Source organism: Macrotis lagotis, chromosome X (assembly GCF_037893015.1).
Source record: "Macrotis lagotis isolate mMagLag1 chromosome X, bilby.v1.9.chrom.fasta, whole genome shotgun sequence".
In the NCBI taxonomy this organism is placed as follows: Eukaryota; Metazoa; Chordata; class Mammalia; order Peramelemorphia; family Peramelidae; genus Macrotis; species Macrotis lagotis.
In genome coordinates this window covers 643,867,642-643,894,263 of record NC_133666.1, presented here as the reverse complement: position 1 = coordinate 643,894,263, position 26,622 = coordinate 643,867,642, and the positions used below count along the sequence as shown (strand labels likewise).

The following is a 26,622-nucleotide window of genomic DNA, read 5'->3' as shown; positions in this document are numbered from 1 at the left end:
TATGTGGAGAATGAAGTGAAAAATGGAGAACTTGGAAATTGGTTGGCCAAGTAGAAGGGCATTCTGATTTTCTCAGAGACAAGAAAAGAGGGCCTGAACTAGGCCAATAAATAGCCCTGATTGAGAAAAAGACCAAGGAGACTGAAAAGATGTTGAAGGACTGAGGATCCACATAATCTGACATGAGCATGAGGGACATGGGATCAATTAGTCAATTAATCAATGGGAATTTATTTATTTTTGAAGACTTGTATTTTTCCTAATTACAAATAAAATTTTTAACATTTTTTTAAACTCTTGAGTTTCAGATTTTCTTCTTTCCTCTCTCCATCTCCCTCTCTGAGACAATAAGCAATTTGATATAGGTTATACATGTGCAACCCATTCAACAGGAATTTATTGAGCCTTACCAGCGGTCAAATATCATATAAGCTGAATAAAGACAGAGCTGACTGGGGTTTCTAACACGGATAACTGGAAAAATAAGGAAATTTAGAGGAGGGATCTATTTAGGTAGGAAGTTAACATTCTGGATACTTTGAGTTGGGAATGTTGGAATGGTATAACTGTGGAGATACATACCTAGCAGAGGAAGGAAAGGAGAGAATAAGCATTTATATGGTACCTACTACTTGCCAAACACTGTGCTAAGTGCATTTCTTTGGTTGAGCAAGCAATTGGAAAGACAGGAGCTTGCAATCAGAAAAGACCTGGGTTTGAATTCCTATGCCAATGCATATTAACAATGTGTCTCGATTAGTCTGCAACCTTATTTCTGATTCTCAATCTCCTCATCTATAAAATGCTAAAGAAACAACTCTCATTGTATATTTGTTGAGTTTAATGTACTTTCTAAACTTTAAGGGCAGGTAAAAATGTGCTATTATCATAGTATTATTTATCCACATTGAACAGGTGAAAAAAAACTGAGGCCCTGAGAAAAGAAGTGGTTTGCCCAAGGTCACATAATTGGTATAATAATAATGATAACTTACATTTGCAAAGCTCTTTGTCCTTCTAGCACCATTTTGAGGCAGGTAAAAAGACAAGTATTATTAACTCTATTTTACAGACTAAATAGAGGCCTAGAAATGGGGTATAATTAGTCCAAGGTCATATTATTAGTAAGTTATATGACTGGAATAATAATAATAATAATAATAATAATAATAGTTCACTGACTTCTAACTAATAATGATATTCCCACGGAGAGGCATCCCTTGAGAGGTAGCAGTGTAGGTTTTTGTTTTCTGTTATCTTTGCAAGGCAAATGGGGTTCAGTGGCTTGCCCAAGGCCACACAGCTAGGTCATTAGTAAGTGTCTGAGACCAGATTTGAGCCCAGGTACTCCTGACTTCAAGGCAGGTGCTTTATCCACTACGCCACCTAGCCGCCCCCAAGAGGTAGCAGTGTAATAGGAAGAGGTCTGACTTTGGACTTAGAAGGCTTGGGTTCAAATGTCATCTCCCCATCTTGGTGACCTCAGGCACTTTAGACTTCAGTATTGACATCTGGAAAATGACAGGGGTTGGACTAGACTGCCTCTCAGATCCCTCCTAACTCTTGGTCTATGATGCTCTGATTTCTAGGCTATCAAGTGGTTTTCAAAGTCCTCTAAGTAGTAGAAGTATAATTAACCCATTTTACAGATCAGGAAACTGAGACTTAGAGAGAAGAAGGGATCTGTTCAAGGCTTTAACTGCTGGGAGATTTAGTAGTACAAAAATAGCTGTTGACTCCAAGTCAGGAAAACCGGGATTCAAATTTTGACTCAGAGACTTTCAAGTGGTGTGACTCTGGGCAAGTCACTTAACCACTTTCAGATTCAGTTTTCTCAATTCAGACTCAATTTTCTCCCTTATGTATAATGGGGGTGTTGTAAGGATCCAATAAACAAAATATATGTGCCTAGACCTTTGTGCTGCATAGCTATTATTAGCCTATACATCCATTATCAATCAGAACTCTGACCCCATGACTCCTGATTCACCCACTCAGGGAAATTACCACTAGAAGAACAACAGGGGAAGAGCCAGTAGATGCACCTGAGGATACTGAGCTGCTTGGGAGAGAGGCTCCAAGCAGGGGAGGTGAGATTCAGGCAGCCTAAGGCAGGAGGGTGGCAACAGGCTTCCTCTGCTGACCAGAGCACCTACTGTGTATGAGTCAGCTTGCTAGGGCATTGTCCAGTCATTGACCTCTGAGGGATGCTGTGCAAAATATATTCCCTTGCTGTGCTAAAGTGTCATTTTTATAATGAAGGAGTTGGAGTAATCTTGGAAGTCTCTTAAAGCTTTTATATTCTAGGTTTTGTGCTCTAAGGGCCCTCCCAGCTCTGATATCCTGTGTTCTAAGAGCTCTCCCAACTCTGACATTCTATGTTCTTAGGGTCTTTCCAGCTCTGATATCTTGTATTCCAAGGTCCCTCTCAGCTCCAACATCCTGAGTTCTAAAGTCCCTCCCATCTCTTACCTTTCCTAAAGGTTCTCCTCAGCTCAGATATCCTAGTTCTAAGAACCCTCCTTCTATATTTATAGAATCTATATTCAAACACCTTCTATATTCATAGAATCATAGACTTAAAGCTAGAAGGAATCTTAAAAGTCATCCCATCTAACCCCCATCTCATTTTACAGATAGAAAAAAATGAATAAAGAAAAGTTGAAGGACTTGTTCTGGGTTCCAGAGTTAGCAGCAGAATTTGAATTGAGGTCTCCCTAACTTTAAATCTGAAGCCCTGCACTTGTAAAACACTCTCTTCACATTTGAGGTTATAACTCTCAAATCCTATTTTTGTTTTCAGACTTCCATAAAAAAGGTTCTAAGGTTCTAAGTTATAAAGTCAGTCAGTTAGTTAATAAACATTTATTAAGTGCTACCATGTGCTTGTCAGGCACTGTGCAAAACACTGGAGGATACCAAAGAGGCAAAAGACAGTACCTGATCTCAAGGTACTCACAAACTAATAGGGGAGGGGTGAGAAACTGTAAACAAAAATGTATAAACAAGTCAGATGGATTCACAAGTGAATTCTACCAAACATTTAAAGAAAAATTAATTCTTTTTTTTTTTTTAGATTTTTCAAGGCAATGGGGTTAAGTGGCTCGCCCAAGGCCACACAGCTAGGTAATTATTAAGTGTCTGAGGTCAGATTTGAACCCAGGTACTCCTGACTCCAAGGCCAGTGCTCTATCCACTGCGCCACCTAGCCACCTCAAGAACAATTAATTCTAATATTATCTAAACTATTTAGAAAACTAGGCAAAGAAATCCTACCAAACTCACTTTAAGACACAAATATAGTGCTGATATCTAAAATAAAAAAAAAGCTAAAATTTTTTGATGGGGGAATGGAGTTAACTGACTTGCCCAAGGTCACATAGTTAGTAAGTATCAATGGTGTGAGACCAGATTTGAACTCAAGACCTCTTGATTTCAAGGTCAGTGTTCTATCCACTGCACCACCTAGCTGCCTCAGCAATAGCTAAAAGAGAAAGAAACTTATAGACCAATTTCTCTAATGAATATTCATGCAAAAATTTTATCATGCCAATTATAGCAATATATCACAAGGATTATATACCATGACCAGGTGGGATTTATACTAAGAATACTGGGTTGGTTCAATATCAACTTAATTGACCATATCAATAATAAAGTCAACAAAAATCATTATCTCAGTAGATGCTGCAAAAGCTTTTTGTCAAAATATATCACCCATTCCTATTAAAAGCAACAAAGAATCTAGAAATAAAGGGAGTGCTCCTTAAACTAATAAACAGTATCTATCTAAAAACCATCAGCAAACATTATCTGTAGTGGGGATAAGCTAAAAGCTCTTCCAATGAGATTAGGAATGACACAAGGATGCGTTTATTGAATACAATACTAGTAATGTTAGCTATAGCAATAAGAGAAGAAAAATAAAAGTAATTAGAAAAGGCAACGAGGAAAGAAAACTATCACTCTTTGTAGATAATATGATGGTATACTTAGAAAACCCAAGCGAATCAACTAAAAAACTACTTGAAATAATCAGTAACTTTATCAAAGTTGCAGAATATAAGATAAACTCACATAAATTATTAGCACTTCTTTATATGATCAACAAAGCCCAGCAGCAAGAGATAGAAAAAGAAATTTAAAATAACTATAAACAATATAAAATACTTGGGAGTCTACCTGCTAAGAAAAACCCAGGAACTATATGAACACAATTACAAAACACTTTTCACACAAATAAAATCAGATCTAAAAAAATTACAAAAATATCTATTGCTCATCAGTAGGCCCAACTTATATGATAAAAATGACAATTCTGCCTAAACTAATTTACTTATTCAGGGCCATACCAATCAAACCAAAAAAAAAAAAATTATCTGATGGAGCTAGCAGAAGTAACAAGAATATCAAGGAAATTAATGGGAAAAAAATACAAAAGAAGTTAGCTTAATTATACCAGATCTCAAACTATATTATAAAGTGATAATCATCAAAAGTATCTGATACTAAGAAATAGAGTGTTGGATCAGTGGAATAGATTAGATATATAAGACACAGTAGTCAATGATCACAGTAAAGTAGTGTTTGATAAACCTTTGGTATAAGAACTCACTACTGGGGAAAAACTGCTGAGAAAACTGGAAAATAATAGGATCAACGAGGGATACACTAACATCTCACACTATATAGCAAGATAAGGTCAAAATGGGATCATAATTTAGACATAAAAGGTGACACCATAAGCAAATTGAAAGAGCAAGGAAGAGACTAACTACCTGTCTAATCTATGGGGAAGGGAAGATTTCATGACCAAACAAAAGATGGCATTAGGAACCATAAAAGGGATCATTTGATTGTATTAAAATAAGAAGTGTTTGTACAAGCAAAACCAATGCAATCAAGATAAGAAGGAAAGAAGAAAGCTGGGAAACATATCTAAATATCTCTGATAAAGACCTCATTTCTCAAATATATAGAGAACTGAATCAAATTTATAAGAATACAAGCCATTCCTCAATTGATAAATGTCAAAGACTATGAACAGGCAATTTTTGCATGGAGAAGTCAAAGGCATATGAAGAAATGTTCTAAATCACTTTTGATTAGAGAAATGCAAATTAAAACAACTCTGAGGTACAAGCTCACACCTATCAGATTGACTAATGTGATAAAAAAGGAAAGTGATAAATATTGGAGAGGATGTGAGAAAACTGGGACATTAATGCACTGCTGGTAGAGTTGTGAACTGATCCAACTATTCTGGAAAGCAATATGGAAACTGCACTCCCTTTGATCCAACAATACCACTAGTAAGTCTTTATCCCAAAGAAGTCATGAAAATGGACCTACAAGTGCAAAAATATTTATAGCAGTCCTTTTCATGTTGACAAAATATTGGAAATTGAGGAGATGCTCATCAAGTGCGGAATGACTGAACAAGCTGTTGTATATGAATAAAATACAATACTATTGGGCAATAAGAAATGATGAGAGATATATTTCAGAAAAACCTGAAAAGACTTGTATGAACTGATACAAAGTGAAATGAACAGAACCAGAACTTTGTATGCAGTATCGGCAACATTGTGTGAGGACCAACTATGAATAATAACTCAGCTCTTCTCAGGAACACAGTGTTCCAAGACAAGTAAGTACAAAGGACTCACAAAGAAAAATGTTATCTGCATCCAGATAAAGGAAGTGATGGATTCTGAATGCAGACTGAAGGGTACTTTTTTCACCTTATCCTTTTTCATTGTTTTTTCCCTTTTGATCTATTTCTTCTTTCACAGCTGTGACTAATATGGAAATATGATTTACATGATAGCACATGTAGAAACCATATCAAATTGCCTTCTATTCTCAGAAGAGGAAAGGGGGGGGAGGGAGAAAAATCTGAAACTCAAAATCTTGTAAAAATGAATGCTAAAAATTTTTATTGAGAGGGAAATAAAAATATTAAAATTGACTATTAAAAGACTTTTAAAAAAGAATTTGTGGTAGAAGTATAAGGTATATGAAGACTGGAAGAGTAGAAAGGGGCTAGGTATTAAAGGACTTTTAATGTCAAAGAAAGGATTTTACATTTGATCGTAGAGGCCATAGGAAATCACTGGAGTTTATTCAGAGGAGGGTGAGGGATGACATGGTTGGACCTGAGCTTTAGAAATATCCCTTTGGCTGCTAAATGGAGACTTGAAGTAGGCAGACTGTTCCCTCTCCCCCAGAAGTTATTACTGTAGTCCATGTGTGAGATGATAAGGGCCTGCACCAGGGTGATGTCAACATTAAAGGAGAGAAGAGGATTTACTCAATAGATGGAGTGATGATAATGTCTGTCCTTCATTTTTTTTTTTTTTAGGTTTTTGCGAGGCAAATGGGGTTAAGTGGCTTGCCCAAGGCCACACAGCTAGGTAATTATTTTAGTGTCTGAGACTGGATTTGAACCCAGGTACTCCTGACTCCAGGGCTGGTGCTTTATCCACTGTGCCACCTAGCTGGCCCCTGTCCTTCATTTTTTTTTTTTTTTAGATTTTTGCAAGGCAAATGGGGTTAAGTGGCTTGCCCAAGGCCACACAGCTAGGCAATGATTAAGTGTGTGAGACCGGATTTGAATCCAGGTACTCCTGACTCCAAGGCCGGTGCTTTATCCACTACGCCACCTAGCCGCCCTGTCCTTCATTTTCAAAGAAGACCGTGACATCAGAGGAGGTAATGCCATGACAATCGTATGAATTGAATTTTGAGTGAGGGGGTCCTGTGCTAAGTCTCCTCCAGAGCCATCTGAGTCCAGTGGCCAAATATGAATCTGGAAGAATGGAGATGGCAGTCAGGATTAACTGACTTGCCCAAGGTCACACTACTACTAAGTGTCAATAAATGGGGTAGAGCTGAAATCAATAGACCTTGGTAATAGCTGCTGCTGGTGGTGGTGGTGAGAGTGAGGAATCTTGGTTGACTCCTAGATTGGGATGGTGGTGTCCCCAACAGTAATAGGAACTTTGGAACAGGAGAGGGTTTGAGGAGAAGATAATGAGTTGTTTTGAACATAATGAGTTGGAGATGACTAAAGGATATCCAGTTGGGGCAGTTGGAGATGGGAGTCCAGAGATCAACAGAGAGTTTGGGGCTGGATAAGTAGAATTGAGAATCAACTTAGAGATGGTCATTGAATGTTTCCCAACCCTGACACTCCAGATTCTATGTTATAAGGTTCTTCCAATATCCTGTGCTCTTTGAATCTATAATTTCTTAGCCAGTTTAACCTGTTTGGGGAGTTGGTGGGACAGAATGTGCCTAATTAGTTAGCCCAAAGCTTTAAACTCCAGAATTCTCTGGGGCCACTCAGTCCAGTGTAAGAAGCCCCTTGTTTCCTTGGGCTTCCCCCAATAGGACCTATAAGGTTAGTTAACTTTTATGGCCTTGGCCCCCGATCTAGGGTGGATGCTGCCACTCAGTCTGGGGTGGGGCAGGGCCAGGTGTACAGACTGTCACCTGAAGTCTTTTGTTCTGGAAGGAACTGGGAGTTTAGGGACGCTCCCTAAAAACTGCCAGGGGCCCATAAACAAATGAACTGCCTTAGGGTGGCCAGGATAGGATTACTGATGGGGGGGGGGTGGCTGGGTAGAGAAGAGATTTGTGGGAGCCTCTGAATCAAGGAAGAGGGGGAGGAGACTTGGAGCCACTGCATCCCCCTGTCCCCATTCAGTTCTGGGTAAACAAACTGGAGAAGTAAATAGTCCTAGCTTGTCCGAAGTAGCCAGAGCTGGAAAGGGACCCCAGAGCTGGGGTGAGGGGAGTTGCGGAATGGAAGGTGACTCAGAGAAGGGATATAACTATCCAACTATTCCCAGTTGGTATGGCAAGTTACCTGCCTCCTTATAAGGCTACCCTGCTCTGGTATGGAGACCCCCTTTCCATTGCCTTGGGGTTTCTGACTGAACCGCTGGGCAGTTGTGGGGTGGAAAAGGTCTCCCGCTAGAGTTTCTCAGTGGATTTCTTAACTCAATATACTGCAATACAGAGTAGATGCAGAGAGTACTGGGCTAGGAGTCAGAAGGTCTGGTCTTTTTCCATGTGTAGGTATAACCCCCAACAAATCACTTAATTTCCCCAAGTCTGTTTCCCCATCCAGAAGCCAAGCCAGTTGATCTAAGGTTCTGACATTGTCTTAAGATTCTGAAAAATAAACCAGCCTTGTCCATATTAATATCCCTCCTTTTGCCGTACTCATCTCTTACACACTATGAGTGGACCAATTTTAAAACCCTGTTGGAAAGGCAGGAGAGTACAGTGGAGAGACTCCTAGGCTGGGTTCTCAGCCTGATTCTACTATTGTCTTGCTGAGTGACTTCCCTTTTCTAAGCCTCAGTTTCCTCTTCTGTCTAATGGGGATGATTTCAACACCTTTGTGTTTACATGTGTTTATCAACTTCTGACCTTTGACAGATGAGGAACTAGAAGTCTGGCAAAGAGCCTGCATGTCTTATCTTTAAGTCCTACTAGAACTGGACAGTTTTCATTTATGATTTCTTGAAATATGTAAGCATTTTTATCATGTTTTTTAGGGAGTCCTATGATTCTCAAAATCTTTCCTCTTGACTTGTTTTCAAGGTCTGACTGTTTTTTATATCAAACCTCTGACATTTTTCTCCTGTGTTTTTCCCCAGTCTTTTGATTCAGGTCTTTTATTTCTGATAATCTCGTGGAGTCATTGATTTCTCTTTGGTCTAGCCTAATTTTCAGAGAGTACATTTCTTGGGTGAAGAAAGTCTTTATACTCCATCCAATTTTTCCTCCAGCACTTTTTTTTTCATTATTTTTTCCCCTTGCTTCATTTCTTTTCAATATCCTTATAGTCCTTTTGGACAGGCCATATTTTTACCCCTTAGATCTTCATGCTTACAAATTCCCTTCTCCTTTTGGGAAGATATTGAGGTTTGCAATAACTTCTTCTTTTTTTTTTTTTAATTTGGTTGATGTTTTCTTTGGTTTGCTACATTTTTAGTTCCTGAACTGGGGCCTTATGCCAAGGCCTTGTGGTTAGGTTAGGTTAGGTCTGACCCTGGATTCCCTGGGTTTCTGTCCTGCTCCCTCCCCAACCCCTTTCATCTCTGAGGTTCAGAACACGAATCAGCCAGGCACTTGTCTACAAGTCCTAAGGGATTTGCCCAAGGTCCTACCTTGCCAAGGGAAGAGTTAGGCTAAAACCCAGGACCTGGTCAGGGTTTAGCCATAGAGCTTCCTCCAGGGAAAAACTGTTGGGAGTTGGAGATGGGGTGTAAATAATGACTGTGCAATCCCAGGTTGGGGCACCTCCCTCTCTGGACTTGGGCTATGAGGTGGGGGGTGGGGACAGCAGCAGCTGTCTCCATAGCAGAGGGTGGGGACCGGGAGGCGCCCTCTCTATTTATAGCCTGGGGCCAGACTGACTTCACCAAGAGGGAGTCCCGAGATGGAAATTTATAAACAGGCTGACAGCTGATCCTGTCCCTTCCCAGGGTGCCAAAAGTCCAAAGGACCACAAGCCAATGTGGGTGGAGTGGCCTTGGGGAGACCCACTGCCAAGCACTGCCGGGGAAAGGGCCTGAACTTGGAAGTAGGTATCTAGGTCCTGCAGCTGACTAGCTCACTGACTTGGGGCAGACCATTTACTGTGTTTGGGCCTCAGTTGCTTCATCCATAAAATGAATTTGATAACCTTCCACCATGCTAGGTGGAAATAAAACAGATCTGTAGTCAGTGAAACCGAATTTTCATCCCAGCCCTTCTACGTGCTAGTTGTATGACCTTGGGCAAGTCACTTGATTTGCCTCATTTTCTTCAGTTATAAAAGAACAGAGTTGGATTCAATGATTTTTTTTTTTGAGGCCCCTCTCTGGCTATGAAGTGATGATTCTATTGACTAATTGTGTGACCTTGGGAAGGTCATTTTACTTTTCTAGAGATTAGACTAGATTAACTTTGAAAATCTAGCCCAGTTCTAATCTAACATTCTATATTTTAAAGTCCCTGCTAGCTCTGATATGCTAGGTTTGTCTTTCTGTTGAATCACATTGTCCAAGGGACCCTTTCTACAATCTCCTTGCTCATTTTCTCCCCAGATTGCTCATCATTCCTATCTTGTGCCCTCCTCTCTCTCTCTCTCTCTCTCCCACCCTCTTTATTTGTTCATTTATTTATTTTATTTCCTCCCTGGTCGCATACAAACACAAGTTTCAACATTTATTTCCAAAACCTTGAGTTCCAAATTCTCTCCCTCCCTCCCTCTTGTCTCATCTATTACCCTAACCTCCCTTCTCCAGTGGCCAGCAAAAGGCCCAAGCAAAGACAAGCTAGTCCCACTTTCTAGGCTAGGCAGACCCACCTAGAGCCAATGAACAAACATCTTCCTTCAGCAACTCAACCCCAATGATATAATGACTGCAAATCACTCTTCATAGATTATCTCATTTGATCCTTTCCTTTCCTAGATCAGCTTCCTCTGTCCCTGTGTACACAGCACACAAAGGTGTTGACAAAGAGGTCCAGGCTACCTCTGTATCCTTTAAACTCCAGAGGAAACCTGACCCTCTTAGTACCCTCCTGAGACCCAGCAACGTGCAATGACTTGCCCAGGATCTCATTGCAATGCACTCACTTATTCATTCCACGAACAGGGGCTCAGAGGGACTAGGTAAGAAGCATACTGCTGTGGAGGGTCTGGCATTCTTGTGGTCCTTGGTGCTGGAGAAGGTTCCTTCTGGACCCAGGGAGCTGCCCAGGCCAGATGACAATCATATTTGCCACCTGTCCCCCCTATTGCTGTCTGGTTGAAGTGACAAGGATGAAGAAGCTGCAGGCAGAAACTTAGTGGGGGGAGCCCAATCTCCTCTGTAGACCTTGTGAGCTCCCTATGGGCTCTGGGAACCAGCAGGGCCATCTCTCCAACTTTCTTGACACAGGTCCTGGCCTGGCCTGGCCTCTGGAAGATTTTCAGTGTGCGAACAGTGACATCTAGCGGTAAATTATGAGCCTGCAGCCCTGGTTCCTTAGGCTTTTGATCACTTTTGAGGGAGAGGTAAGAGGGGGTGTTATTTCACCCCTGGATTAACATCTGTACCTGAAAGAACTCTAGAACTCAGAGGCTTTGGTTCTTGCCCTGGAAACATCAATTTCATGTGTAGCCATGAACAAACTCCCTCCTCTCTCCAACCTCTTTCCCCTTCCATGTCATTCATTCACTCATTCCATAAGAAAGTATGCAGTCAGTGCCTAATGTGTGCCTAATACAACAATGAGCTCTAGAAATACAAAGACAAAAAAAGTGAAGCATTATCTGGCTTCAAAGAATGTATGCTCTATTGGAAAGGAGCAGGAAACAACATGAATATAGACAAGAAAATACAAAAATATATATTAAATAATGGGAACAGAGAGGGGAAAATTTACCATTGGGGAGGATCAGGAAAGGCCTCATGTCAGAGGTGAATGAAGTGGATTCCAGCTCCTCCCAGTTCTACAATTCAGTGACTAGTTTTAGAATGTGAATCAACCACCTAACACTAAATATATTCTGATTTCCTTTAAGTGAATCTTGTTTTTCCTATTAGATCTAGCCAAAAATCTTGGCAGTGTGTCCTGTAGCCTCTGGCAGAGAGTCTTACAGTCAAAAAGCCCAAGGGTTATGTAGTGAGTGAGTGACTAGTTCCAAGATGAGGCTGCCCTTCTCCAAAGCAATGGCAGCAGATTATTAGACTCATGGGACCACAGGGGCTGGGGCCTCTCCCTCTGACTGGGGCTGGCGGAGCAAGACTGGGGGCCCGGGGGGCACAAAGTGCAGTTCAGTGGGGAGGTTGGTACTGGGGATAGTGGCACTGCCCACACGTCCAGCCAAAGGACAGACCTTATGGAAGGCCTTGCGGAAGTTGGCTCCCAGGAAGGCATAGAGCACGGGGTTGAGGGAGGAGTTACTGTAAGACATGCAATGGGCCCAGATCTTCACCTTGTAGGCTGCAAAGTCTCTTTGGAAGCCAGGGCTGAAGGTCTGGAGGAGGATATAGAGCTGGATGGGACCCCAGCATACCGCAAAGAGCAGCACAATGGCAGCCACCAGGCGGGACACCTTGGCCCTCATGGCCTCTGAACGTTCTGCCAGCAGTTGGACCTGAACCCAGGAGAGGAAAAGGAAGGGAGCAGGCAGAAGATGGATGGAAGGAGGAAGGGATGGAGTAGATGGGAGAAGGAAGAGATGGAGAAGATAGGTGGAGGAGGGAGGAAGGGATAGAGGAGATAGGAGAAGGAAGGGATGGAAGAGATTGATGGAAGGAGGAAGGAATGAAGGAGATGAGAAGAGAGAGGAAGGGATGGAGGAGATGGGTGGAAGAAGGAGGCAATGGAGGAGATGAGAGAAAGAAGGGTTGGAGGAGATGGATGGAAGGAGGAAGGAATTGAATAAATGAATGGAAAGAATAGAAAAATAGAAGGGAAGGAAGGAAGAAGAAAGGGGGTGATTAGAGGGGGTGGATGGAAGGAGGAAAGAATGAATACAAGAGATGAAAGGGGGATGTATAAAGAAAATGGTGGAAGGGTGGAAGGATGGATAAAAGACATAGGAGGAGTGAAAGGAAGTTTATAAGGAGGGACAAAAAGGAGGAATAATAGAGGAGATGGATGGAAAGAAGGAAGGGTGGATCAAGAAAAGAAAAGAATTTGGGGGTAGAAGAAGAGAGGGATAGATGGGGAGATGTGTAGAGGAGATGGAAAGGGGAGTGGAAGGCATAAGGATGTAAAAGATGGATAGAAGAGATGAAAAAAATGGAGAGATAGAGATGAATGGAAGGAAGGAAGGGATGGAAGAAAAATAGAAGTAGAGATGAATGGAAGGAGGAACAGAAGAAAGAAAGGATGGAAGGAGGGAGCAATAATGAGAAGAGATGGATGAATAGAGAAATTGGAAGGGGGGAGGATGAGTACAGGAGATGTAAGGAAGGATAGAGGGGAGGAGGGAAAGATGGAGAGAGAGATAAAAGGAAGGAAATAGAGCAGGAATAATAGAAGGATAGAGAGAAGGATGAAAGAAAGGAAGGAAGAAGGGAAGAAGAAAGGGAAGGATGAAGGGGAGAAAAAGAGAGGGAGGAAATGAGAGAAAGGAAGAAGGTAGGAGAGAACACAAGTCACAAAGGCTGTTATACAAAGCTTCTTTTTTTTTTTTTTTTTTTTTTTTGCAAGGCAATGGGGTTAAGTGGCTTGCCCAAGGCCACACAGCTAGGTAATTATCAAGTGTCTGAGACAACATTGAACTCAGGTCCTCCTGACTCCAAGGCCGGTGCTCTGTCCACTGTGCCACCTAGCCACCTCTGACCTGTTTTTTTTTTAAATTTTTAAATGTTTATTTTTTTATTTAAGACAATGGTGTTAAGTGACTTGCCCAAGGCCACACAGCTAGGCAATTATTAAGTGTCTGAGATGGATTTGAACTCAGGTCCTCCTGACTCTAGGGCTGGTGCTCCATCCACTGCGCAACCTAGCTGCCCCCAAGGGTGCCCTTCTTACAGGAGGATTGACTATTGTCTTTGGTAGCCTAAACTCCCCAGAGACAGAGGGGACTCCCAAATCAGATTCTGTGATCCTTCACCTTTCCCCATTCTCAAAAGGTCTGGGATAAGGATGTGTTGTGTGGAAGGTAATAAGTATCTTTAGGGAGATTCTGCCCAGTCATCCAAAGCCTGAGACCTGCAATGGTGGGCTTTGGGCGCTTGGTCAGAGAGGGTGGGAACTGGCAGCTTTTCTGGCCCTTGGACTAAATATGGTGGGTAGGAATACTACTAGGAAGCACCTTCTAGGTCTTGAGTCCCTATCGATGAATAAACCAAGATCAAAGGAGTCACAGAGAAGGACCCAGGTATCCTGGCATAAGGGGAAAAAAGTCCATAGTCCTGAGTTCAAATCTGTCCTCTATCACATGACACCTGAGTGACCTTGGGCAAGTCATAGACTTCTTTCCCCACTGAAAGGCTCTTTTCTCTTCCCTGGGCCTCCCAGGCATAGGCAGAACCCTAACTGTTTCCTAAACATCCTGAGACACATTGGAACCCCAGGTTGAGGGAAAGGAATAATTAATCATAATCATAATCATAATCAATAACATTTATATAGCACTTTTAAGATTTGCATCATTTTATCCTCACATCAACCTTATTATTATTATCCCCATTTTACAGATGAAGAAATGGAGAGGCTAAATCACTTGCCCAGAGGCATACAGTGAATGAGTGAGAGGCAGGTTTGGAACTCAGATCTTCCTGACTCCAGGTCCTGTGCTCTAACTGCTGTACCATCTAACCATACTCCAATGGATAGTCCCACTGAGCCTGAACCTGAGGCCCAGTGAGGGTCAGGAGACTGACCTTTTCATACTGGGAACTGTTGTTAATTGGATTTTCTCTAAATTAGACCAGACCTCCAAAATGGAACTCAAAAACCTTCTAGTCCCCATACCTGCAGCCTCTGCATGAAGACAGCATGCCCTAGCCAGCAGAGAATGAGACTTAGGATAAGGAAGACTTAGGTTTGAATACTGACTTAGACACTTAGACACAATTTTTCTTTTAGCTTCATCTGTAAAGAGATAGAATTGAAAACCGGGTGTCTAAACCTATGATGCTGGAATGATTCTACGAATGGGGAATTTATTACTTTCCCAAGAGGGGAATTCATTTTATTTTTGTGATGGTATTCTGGGGATGATTTGGAGTCAGAACACTCCTCTCTGGGTCTCAGTTTCCTTTGTCTGGGGGCTGGAGTGGACTCAGTTTCTCAGGCCCCTAATATCCCCAAAGGACTTGCTGAGGGTAGATTGCTTCTGTCCTCAGTCCCCAGAGTGAAGCGGGGGCACAGAAGGGCCAGACATACCTGGTAGTTATTGTCAGCCACTGGCTCGACAGTGGGTCTGCCCATCTGGTAGAGCATGGCAGTGTAGCAGACACAAAGCGTCAACAGAGGCAGCAGGTAGACAGCCAGGAAGTTGTAGAGGATGAAGGCGCGCTCGTGGGTCACAGATGGGAACACCTCGATACAGTAGGTCTGGGGCCCAAACCAGTAACCCTCGGTGAGGCGGTTGTACATGGGCACAGGAATGGACACCAGGAAGGACCCTGAGGTGGGGAAAAATCAACCCTTTCCTTAAGCTGAATAGAATGATCATGCCCCTCTCTCTGTGTCCCTCTTTCTCTCCCTATCCTCCCAGACCAAAAGGAGACTGTCTTCCCCTTCAGTGACATGAGGTACGGTCTCAAGTTTGTTGTCATTTTACAGAAGGGGAAACTGAGGTCCAGAGAGGGGACCAAAATTACAGTTAGTAAGTAGCAGGGATTTTACTCCAAAGCAAGAAGCAATGTAAGAATGCTAGGGATACCTGAGTTTGAATAAAGACCATGAAAACTCTGGGGCTGTGGGAGCTGGGACCTTAGAGGCTAATTCATTTCAGGGCAGGCCTGGTGACCCCGGGCACCCCAATCACCTCTGGGATCAGCCTTCCCAAGGCCCTAAGCACTTACCAGCCCAGATGCCCAGGCTTACAGCAAAAGCCAGCCGGAGGGTACGGTAGCGGAGAGAGCGGAGGGGGAACACAGTGACGTACCAGCGATCCACACTCATGGCTGTCAAGGTGACACAGGTAGCCTGGACAGACACCTGGGAAGAGTAGTACTGGTCTGAGTGCCCCCACCCCCAAGTCTTTCTCTGCCATTCCTTCTCTCATTCTGTCCTATCCTATCCCTAACTGTCACAGGATCTCTAGTGAGAAGGTACCTTGGAGACAATTGAGGCCAATCCTGAACAAATGATCCCTCTGTAGCATCTTCAAGTGGTCGTGGTCATCCCACTTTTCCTTTGAAAAACTCCCAAGAGGGTTCATCCTACTTTGGAATACTTATTTTTTTTAATGATCATTTTTTTAGGGTTTTTTTTTTTTTGCAAGGCAATGGGGTTAAGTGGCTTGCCCAAGGCCACACAGCTAGGTCATTATTAAGTGTCTGAGGCTGGATTTGAACCCAGGTACTCCAGGGCCAGTGTTCTATCCACTGTGCCACCAAGCCACCCTATGAATATTAATTTTAATAATATTTTATTTTTCCTCCTATTACTGAATAATTCTTATCATTAATTCCTGTCCTCCCTTGGTCTTCAGCACTTTTCTCATTTCTTTGTCATTATCATTCATCCTTCCCTCCTAATCCCCATTGTCCCAGGCCTCAGTTTCCTTCTCTCACCCCAGCCCTCCCCCAGTCCCACCTCTTGGCTGTGGACATCATACTTCCTATTCTTCATTTCCTCTTTCTCCCAGTTCCAGGTCTGTGGGACCTTTCCTTTGGTCAAATACTCCTTTGCCTTTCCTCCGTTTCTCATCACCATATGTCCCCTATGTTGACTCTGAAGTCTGCTTCACCACCACCCCCCCCACATACCTCCCAGATCATGCCTTCCACTAGCACTCCCTGTGCCCCCAGGTCTACAGGAAAGGGAAGAAAGGAATTAAACATTTATTAAGTGCCTGCTGTATATCATCTCTTTACAAATATTATCATTTGAGCCTCACTGAATTCTGGGAAGTAAGTGCTGTTATCTCCAGTTTACAGTTGAGGAAATGGAGACCAACAGTAGTTAAGAGTCAGAAATCAAGGAAGTATCTAAGGCAGATTTTGAACTTAAGTTTTCCTCATTCTAGACTCAGTACTCATCTGCTATGCCACCTGGCTGCCTAAGAGTGATCTCAGTTTTCAGTCTACCATCACCTTTCTAGAAGCCTTAAGACACTGACCTGAAGAGTTCCTGGGGCTGGGGCAATCTGGTTCTAAGTTCTTTCATTCTGTCCTGGAGGGAGGGAAACAGAGCCCCTGGACCTCTTTTGGGGGCACCTGAACCTCAAGTGCTCCTACTCCTTGGGCTGGGAGAATAAATAGATGAAGGACAGTAACATGACCTTTCAACTCAACTTCAACTTATTATTAACTTACTGTATGTAATGCTTGAGACAGGTTGGGAACAGTCCTCCAAGTGCTCAGAACAGGGCAAGAAGATACTAATGGCAGAGACAGAAATGCAGAGAGATACAAAAGGCAAGGAAAGATACCAAACATGAGGCAGAGAGAGAGAGAGAGAGACAGCTAGAGATGTAGCTGAGGTCTTGACATGAGGAGATGGAAAGGAAAAAGAGAGAAGAAGGAAGCAGGGGAGCAATGGGTTCCTCCTTAACCTATCCCTGAGCACAGAAGCATATAAATCTGTAGGTGCTTCATTATTGAACTGAACTGAGTGAGAGTAGAAAGAAGGGAGAGAGGCACAGAAACCCAAGGGGAAATGAGAGAGAAGAGAGAGAGGAAAATGGAGGCAGAAAGAGCAGTGGAGGCCCCTCTAACAGGAAGGGAAGAGAACAGAGGAACACAGAGGAGGAAGGGAGAAAGACAGAGAAAGAGAGACAGGGAGAGACAGAGAGGAGGAGGAGGAGGAGGAGGAGGAGGAGAGGAGGAAGAAGAAGAAGAAGAAGAAGAAGAAGAAGAAGAAGAAGAAAAGAAGGAAAGAAAGAAAGGAAGAAAGGAAGGAAGGAAGAAAGAAAGAAAGAAAGAAAGAAAGAAAGAAAGAAAGAAAGAAAGAAAGAAAGAAAGAAAGAAAAGGAAGGAAGGAAGGAAGAACAGGAGACTTAGAGAGGGAGATAGTGGGAGAGGAGAGGCAGAGAAATAAAGGGACAAAATGAAAGAGAGCAAGAGAGCAAGCAAGAGCAAGAGAGAGAGAGAGAGAGAGAGAGAGATCTAAGAACAGGAGACAGAATGAGAAGAGTTACTAGGAGAAAAGGAAATAGTAATGGAGATAGGCAGACAGGAGGCAGAAACAGAATAAAAGGGGAGAAAGAGGAACAGTCAGAATCAAAAACACCTGAAAGGAAAGAGTTGAAGAATGGAATATGAAAGAGGGACTGAAAAATTGTGATCACTCAACTGAACCAGGGAAAGAGGCAGATTGGTGGTGTCAAAGAGACAGAGGGATATTGAGGGAAGGGAGAGGAAAAGAGGGAAAGGAAAGACAAAGAGAGAACAGAGAGAGATGGAGAAAGGGAAATAGAAGTAGAGACAGAAGATGAGAAAACAAGGTGAAGGAAAAGGGAAATGGATAGAGGGATTGGGAGAGGTGAAGAGGAAAAATAAACAGAAAGATGGGGATAGTGAAAGAGAAGAAAAACAGAATAAGAGAAGCTGGAGAGAGATATAGGCAATGAGAAGGGAGAGAGATGGAGAATAAAGAAAGAAAAACTGAGGAAAAGAACTGGGGGGGGAATGGCAAGGTGGGAAGAAGGTGGGGGTAGACAAGGGGTTTGAGAGTCTGGGTAGGTTCATTTGGGGAGCCCTCTCCCCTGCACAGGGACACCCTCACAACCCCCTCCTCACCTGCTGGATGTAGCTGACAAACTTACACATGAACTCTCCAAAGACCCAGCTGGGAAGAGGATAGAGCATAGCTGTGAAGGGTACACAGCATACCAGGAAGATGATGTCTGTGGCTGCCAAGTTGGCTGGAGTGGGATAAGGGCAAGAGGGTGGGGAGGGAAGGAAGACAAGTAAATTGAGGGACAAATCTGGTTCAAGTTCTTACCATCCCCCCAACATTGCCAACAAGAAATGCAGCCCTCCCCACCTACTTTGATCACAGCTTGCCTCATCAGATGGAAGGGGCTCCAGAATTCATCTCATTCTCCCATTAATGTCCTTCTTTTCAAGACCCTGCCAAGCCCTCCCAGAAAGACAAGACATAGCATCCCTTTTCCAGTTCTTCAAAGGAGTTCTCACTCCTTGACCTCCTGGTCAGCTGTTGTGGGAATCATCATCAAAGTGGCAGGTCTTTCACTTTTGTGCCTCAGTTTCCCTTTTTAAATTCCAGGAGTCTGAGTGGGATCCAGGGACCAGGTTGTGGTACTATCCAACCATCACCAACTTCCTTTTCCCAGCATCAGAGCCCTGACTTCAGTGCCTTTACACAACTATTCCCTGGGGGGGTCCCAGAACTCAGTGCCAAACCTAGACCAGTGCAACAGAAGTCTTTATATGAGAGGATTTGGAACTAGAGTCAAACAATACACAACACAGATATGGGGTGGGGGGGGCAACGGGAAGGGTTTCTTAGAGACATCTAGTCCAAACTTATTCAAAGAACAGAAAAACATACTCAGAGGGTAAAAGATCGTACAACTAGTAAGCAGAGTAAGGGTTTGAGCTCTAGTCCTCTGACCACACTTCCAGCACTTTCTCTTTATTCATGACTGCAACCTGAGAGTATCCTTTCTCCAATCCTATTTCATAAACTCAGGGCAGGGAGGACTTTAAGAATCTGTAAGACCCTTGTGTGAGACTCTCCTTTTCAGCCTGCCGGCACCCTTTCAGACAAATTCAACGTGGAGTCCGCTGCCCCAGAGAGGGCACGTCATTTTTGGACAGCTCCGGTCGATAAGGCGCTTTAGCCTACATTCGACCAAAAATGTGGAGTCCGCTTCCCAGATGAGCCGCTTCCCTTTTGGACAGCTCCAGTGGGTAAGACGCTTTACCATACATTCAACCCAAACTGACTTCTCAGGGCTTTCCTTTCTAGTTCTTCCCTCTGGTGCCAAAATAATGATGGAGTCCCTCTTCCTAGTCTATTTTTTCTAGTTTCCCTTCCTAAAGGAGGACCCTAGGGTTGGCACAAAACTCCACATTTCAGTCTGGGAGGAGGCGGCTGGACTTGAATGAAGTCCCCTTCCCTTTCCCATTCTCCATCCTGCTCCCCAAAGTTAACAGTCTGAAGATGCTGGAGTGTGGAGTCTGCGCCCCCCCTTTCCCCTAAAGAGCAGGTTCAGTTGGGTGGGGGATCTAAATGAACTTAAGGGAGGGAAGTGCCCCCCTCCCTCGACAGCGAACTGACCCTTGGAGCTGCCCCTTCTGGTGTGGGAAAAGTCGAGGGGGTGGGGGTGGAGGAGTGACCCGGTATTGTCTCCCTGTTGGAGATCCCCTCCCAGCCACTTGGGGACCAGGTTCTGGGCCTGATTCGGGGACGGGGTTCCTCCCCCGGCTCACCGATGTAGAAGTTGGTGACGGTCCTCATCTGCTTGTGCTTAGAGATCACGTAGATGACTAGAGAGTTGCCCGCCAAGCCCACTACCAGGAGAGCAGCGAAGAAGAGTGGCACCAGCCAGGCGTCCACGAGGCGCGGAGGCCCGGACGGTCCGGAGCTGTTGGCACAGCCGCTCCCAGCCTCAGCCCCTCGGCAGGAAGACTCGTTCAGTGCCGGAAAGGAGGCATTGATCTCCGGCTTTGACCCCGGCCCCCCAGAGTGGTTCATGGTCCCGGCCTGGTCTCCTTCCAGGGGGCCTTCCCCTATGGCTGGCACAAGAGCTTTGGCTGGAATGAAGGGGAGGGCACCCTTGGGACCCGGGGGTGGGAGAGGAGGAGAGGATGACCCCAGCCTGGGGCGGGACTGGACCGTGCAGAGCAGGCTTGGACTGGAGCTCCCCTTCTCTCCTCTAGTCTTTCTCCAAGTATCAGCACAGGGGCCGGAGGGGAGAGCCCTAGGGACGCGGGGCTGTCCTGGAAGGTCAGCCAGACGCACCGGAATGGTAAGATCCACGCCGCAAACCTCTCTGGCTCCGTCTGCGGTCGGCAGCGAACCCACAGCAGCCCTTTATATTACTCCGCAGCTGCCGTTCCCCCTCCTATTCCCCTCTCCCCTCGCTCCCCACCTTCCCCTCCTCCTTTCTCCTCTCCCTTCCCCACCTCCCTCTCACCTTTTCATCTCCTTCCTTCAAACAGACCCAAACCCAGCATCTAAGAAGGAAACCCGAGTTGATGGGGTGGGAGGGTCCACCTTTCCAAGCCCTGGCCCAAGTCCTGCCCCTTCCAGGGACAGAGACCCTAATCGTTCCGGTGGACCAGCTGGAAGGGTTAGCAAGGTCTTCCCTTTATTGAGCTTGAATCTTCTTTCCTCCAGCGTCCACCCACTTCTGATTTTGCCCCCGGAGTCAAGTCGACCAAGTTCAATCCTTTCTTTTCGTGGCAGCTTTTCAAGTGGAAATTTATTGTATCGTAGGAAATCGTGGTTAGAAGGAACCTTAAACCACAACAATTTAGGATGGAGGGAGCCCTAGAGATTGTCTAGTCAACCCTTCCTATTAAAAAAAAATCATGACTTTTATTTTTACTTTGCTTTACTCACTCATTACAATGGGAAAAAACAAACTCCATCAAGTACAGGCTACTCTTTTAGTTATCTCCCAGACTGACAATGGCTACATAGTGCTTCTTCTGCTGGAACTCCATCTCTCTTCTGTGAGGAAGGAGACAGGTTGAATGAGCTTTTGCTCTTCAAGGATTTTCTTTGTCAGCCCTTCATTCTGATTCCAGGCCCAAGACTCCTTTAAAGTGGATCCAGACTTCATGGTAAACTATCTACAAATAGCCAGGATGTTTTTTCTTTCCCCAAGTTCTCCCTTTCCAAACCTTGCTCTCACCACACACACACACACACACACACACACACACACACACACACACACACACACAATCCTATCTTTTCTGATGCATTTCACATTGTTGACCACACACCCTTCTATTTATTCTCCCCTCCTTTGAGGCATTGCTCTCTCTGCATTCTTTTCCTTACTTAAAATGTTATTTAAAAATATCCATTGAATGAAAATGAATTGTGAGTCTTCCCTTCAATGGAACCAGTCACAACCTATCAGAATTTGACAGTCTTTGTGCACTGATATGGCTGGACTTAGTGGTCAACCATCTATTTGGCAATTTCCCATCTGCAATGTATAAACATCTGAGAATTTCAATTAACCCCTGAGTAAGACCAAGACTTTGATCATCTGATTGTACTTCAAAGTCAGGCTTTCATTTTTAAAAAAAAATTAATTTATTTAATTTCCTAATTACATTAGTTTTCAACATTTGTCCTTTTACAAGCTTTTGAGTTTCACAATTTTTTACCACCCTCCTTTCCCTCCTGCTTCCCCATGACAACAAGCATTCTGATAGAGGTTGTACATGTATGATTATATTTAACATATTTACATATCAGTCATGTTGTGAAAGAAAAATTAGAACTGGGGGGGGGACCATGAGAAGAAAGAAAAGAACATAAAAGAAGTTTAAAAAAAACAAATTATGTTTTGCTCCGCATTCAGAGTCCATAGTTTTTTCCCTCTGGAAGTGGATGGCATTTTCCTTAACAGGTTTCTCAGAATTGTCCTTAATCTGAATTGTGTCCATCAAGTCTTTCCAGGCTTTTTTGAACTCAAGTCATTCATGATTTCTTACAGAACAATCATGCTCCATAACATTCATACACCATAGTTTGTACAACTATTCCCCATTTGATAGGCATCCCCCCAAATTCCAATCTTTGCCACTACAAAAAGAGCTGTATAAATATGTTTGTACATGTGGGTCTTCTCCCTCCCTCTTTTTATGATCTTTTTGGAATATAGACCAAGTCGTGGTATTGTTGAATCAAAGGGTATGCATAGTTTTATTGCCCTTGGGGTAGATAACTCTTCTAAATTGTTCTCCAGGATGGTTGGATCAGTTCACAACTTCACCAACAATGCACTAGTGTTCCAGCTTTCCCACATCCCCTCCAACACTGATCATTTTCCTTTTATGCCATTTTATCTAAACTGGTAGGTATGATCTGGTACCTCAGAGTTATGCTAATTTGCATTTTTCTAATCAATAATGACTTGGAGCATTTTTTCATATGATTATAGATAGCTCTAGTTTCTTTTTCTGAAAAATGCCTGTCCATTTCCTTTGACATTTTATCAGTTTCTCCATAACTTTCCACAGGGTGGACAACTGGCTAAAAGAATGGTCAAGTCATTTTACCAGCATTATCAAGCATTTACTGTGTAATAGACCCCATGCTTGTTGACAATTGGGGAAGATGCAGAGTTTAGCCAAGACTTGGATCCTTCCCACACAGGTCTTATAGTTCAGCAAGGGCATATCAGCTGTCCTAAATGCAATCAGCTGCCTCAGAAGGTGCTGGATTCCACACTATGGGAGATGTTCAAGCAGAGACTCTAGATGATCACTTGATAGGAAAACTGGGGGAGAGACACACAGGGAGAGACAGAGACAGATTCAGAGAAAGAAAGAGCCAGAGCCAGAGGGAAAAAAACCCAGAGAGATAGAGAGAGACTATGACAGAAACAAAAAGAGAGAGGGAAAGAGTCAGAGACATACAGAAAGAGATTGAGACTGAGACTGACATAGAAACTATGACAAAGATAAAGACAGAAAGATAAAGACAGAGATGAAAGAATATTGTAGAGAAGGATTCTTCTAGGGTTTAAACTTAGAGATTCTATGAGAACACAAATAGCCATTAAAAATATAAAAGGTCATTTTACATAAATACTTTAGAGAAATACAAAGTGGTTTATTTAGATTCAAAAATAAAAAGCTCTTATCTATAGAAATATCATGGACCAATGTACTCAGAGCATATCTTATCATCTCAATGTCTCTTGCTTCTGGATAGAGGCATTTAATTCTCAGATAGTAGAAATCAATGGGGACCTGTGGCAAATTAATACTTTTGAGGAGTGGCTAGGTGGCATAGTGGATAAAGCACCGGCCCTGGGGTCAGGAGTACCTGGGTTCAAATCTGGTCTCAAATACTTAATAATTACTTAGCTGTGTGGCCTTGGGCAAGCCACTTAACTCCATTTGCCTTGCAAAAACCTAAAAAAAAAAATTAATACCTTTGAACTCACAACACCCCTTTTCTAAGTAGAAGAATGTGGGAGAGGGAAACATGAGGACAATGTCTAAGAGGCCCATCTTCTCAGTTAATATGGCTCAACCATACCCACAGACTTCATCTAGCCTCATTCTCAAACTCCCATCTGCAGAAATCATACCTGATCTCCCAGAAATACACCAACAGAATTCCCTATGTCTGATTTCCTTAGGTACTGTGGCTATTATAGGCCAAAAAAGAAACGACAATGCAGTCATATGTGGTAGGACCAATGTCCTATCTGCCCCCTCTCCTTTGTAGGTTAGGCTAGTTTTCCCTCAAAACCATCCTTTAGGCTTGATTGGCGTAGGAGAGTAATGGTTCAGGTTAGTGATCTGACTTCTGGGGAGCTTTACTACCAATCAGCCTCTGGCTGTTGCCTGGTGATGACTATCAGATCAGAGTCAGAGAAGCTTTGTTTAACTGGGTCAAGTCCGTATGTCCTCAATGCATATCTCTGTTGAATAGTCTTCTGCTAAGACTAAATAAAACTCTTTTGGCTAATCCTGTAATTACCCAAATATGTCTCATTTCATTCAGAAATCAGTCACTAGGACGTTAGCCTGAGCTAGGCAGTCCCAGAACACCATGAGAGAGCTGTGAGCCACAGCTGTATTAGGACAGGAGTCTCAGTGATGAACAGCTCATCTACACTATTCTTCATTTCCAGGGCTCATCATCCTCTCTTCTCTCCCCACCCCCTTTTACTGCTGACCCTTGATTTCTAATTTCCTTGTAACAAGAAGGATGCCTTGGAGTCAGGAAAACCCAAACTGAAGTTTCACCTCTGATACATACGGACTCTGACTGAGATCTTGGGGCAGGTCACTTAACCCCAGGCAACAAGTCCAACTAGGTGGCACAGTGGAGAGAATTCTGGGTCTGGAGTCAGGAAGACCTGAGTTCAAATCTGTCCTCAGACAATTCCTAGCAGTGTGATCCTGGACAAGTCACTTAACCTTGTTTGCCTCAGTTTCCTCATCTGTAAAATGATCTGAAGAAGTAAATAGCAAACCACTCTAGTATCTTTGCCAAGAAAATCCTAAATGGCGGTCAGGAAGAGTATGAAACAACTCCCCAAGACTCTAAGTTGGGAAGAAAGGACTAACTTGAATCAGTAGTGGGAGTTTCCTTTCTAGGAATTACTTTTACCAAGGAAATAACAAGTCTGGTCCCCACTTTCCATTCTTCATGTAACAATTAGATGATGCATAGTGAACACAGCACCCACTGGGTCAGGATTCAGGAAGACCTGAGTTCAAATCCAACCTCAGACACTTACTAGCAATATGACCCTAGGCAAATCACCTAACTTCTTTTTGTCTTGGTTTCCTGATCTGAAAAATGGGAATAGTAATAGCACCTGCCTCCCAGAACTGTGGTAAGGATCAAATAAGATTAACATATAGGGGAATGTGCTTTGCAAACCATAAAGAACTATTTAAGATATCAAAGTGAGTTGGGTCCTCGGGGACCATCTAGTTTAACTCAAACTCAAACAAATATAAAGATAATCATATTCACACTGTCCCCTATGCCTGGAATGTCTTCTTTACCCTCTTTTCCTTTCTTTTCACCTCTTTCTACCCTTCCTTTAAAATATAAATGACTCCTCCTCCCAAGAACTTTTCCCACATCAGGATTTCTCTACAGACCTCAAATAGCCCACCTTAACACTCTTCACAGTATGCATTACTGTTATTTGTGTTGCTATTACAGCTATCTGTTAGGCTGTAAGATTTCATGAGGCCAGGGATCATAGTTCATTTAACTTTTGTATCTCCCTCAGTGCCAAATACAGTGTGATGCAGTACATGCAGGTACTTCATAGGTGTTTGTTGAATGAATAAATAAAAGATTCAAAATCCATTCCCTTGTTCAAGATTCTATCCTCTTCCAGCTCATAGAGTTTTGGGGTTTTTTTTGGATCCTGGTAAAATAACACATTATTGTGTTTTAAAATAAGTTTTAAAAATTCCTCTTAAAAATATCATGGTCATTTCCAGATATTACTACTTCTACATAGCCTCTCCATTCCCTTAAATTGGTTTTGCCCTTATAAAAAAAAGAAAAAGTTAAATAAAAAGAACCAAAACAGTGAGACTATCTAACAATGTACATCAGCTTTAGGTAGTCCTTCCTCTCTACCACTGAAGAGAAGAGGGAGAGATTTCATTATCTGTTTTCTCAGAGTAAGATGTCTTGCTTGCTAGACATTATTTAGAAAAAGAAACAATAATCACAAAAAGCCAACAGGGTTTCATCAAATATAGGTCATGCCAGACAGACTAATGTCCCTTTATGGGGGCATCTTTACTAGACTGATAAATCAGGGCAACTTTGCAGACCTAATTTGTCTAGATTTTAACAAACATTTGGCAGTCGCACAGGATGAACTTTCATGGGGACAAATGTAAACTGCTACACATTGGTATCAAATAAATCAAACAAGATGGGGAAGGCATTACTAACTAGTACTGCAAGACAGAATATTTCCTAAGGTCTTAGGGGATTGCAAACTCAATTAGTTGATAGTGACAGTGATGCTAAGTTGGCACTATGTAAGCCAAAAAGGCTATGTGTTTGACGAGATATAAAAAGCATATTTTCCAAGAATAGAGATAATAATATCACTATAATTTGCTCTAGATGGGCCCCCACCAACATTATCATGTTTAGTTCACAACACCACAGGTTAAGAAAGGTATTTACAGTCTGGAGAGTTTCCAGAGGAAGGTGACCAGGATAGTAAAGGCTTTGAGGATTGGTTTAAGCAGCTGGGGCTGTTTATCTTGGAGAAGGCTTAGG

The 26,622-nt window shown here is 43.0% G+C and overlaps 1 protein-coding gene across 1 annotated transcript; it reads right to left on the bottom strand.

Moving 5' to 3' along the window:
• Nucleotides 1-11,740: 11,740 nt before the first annotated feature.
• Nucleotides 11,741-20,346, bottom strand: KISS1R (KISS1 receptor). Its single transcript, XM_074202219.1, has 5 exons — nucleotides 20,082-20,346; nucleotides 18,423-18,547; nucleotides 15,540-15,675; nucleotides 14,896-15,137; nucleotides 11,741-12,148 (listed from the first exon to the last, which is right to left on the bottom strand). Exons 1-5 carry the CDS (start codon nucleotides 20,344-20,346, stop codon nucleotides 11,741-11,743), a joined length of 1,176 nt encoding a protein of 391 aa, XP_074058320.1.
• Nucleotides 20,347-26,622: the final 6,276 nt, after the last annotated feature.

What these genes read in the sequence shown, in the direction of transcription:
- KISS1R (XM_074202219.1), bottom strand. Translation starts at nt 20,346, where the DNA reads ATGAACCACTCTGGGGGGCCGGGGTCAAAGCCGGAGATCAATGCCTCC. An exon ending in CGTCACCAACTTCTACATCG is followed by an intron (nt 18,548 to 20,081) that starts GTGAGCCGGGGG and finishes ATCCCACTCCAG; the next exon opens with CCAACTTGGCAGCCACAGAC. An exon ending in TGGCTGACAATAACTACCAG is followed by an intron (nt 12,149 to 14,895) that starts GTATGTCTGGCC and finishes TCCTGGGTTCAG; the next exon opens with GTCCAACTGCTGGCAGAACG.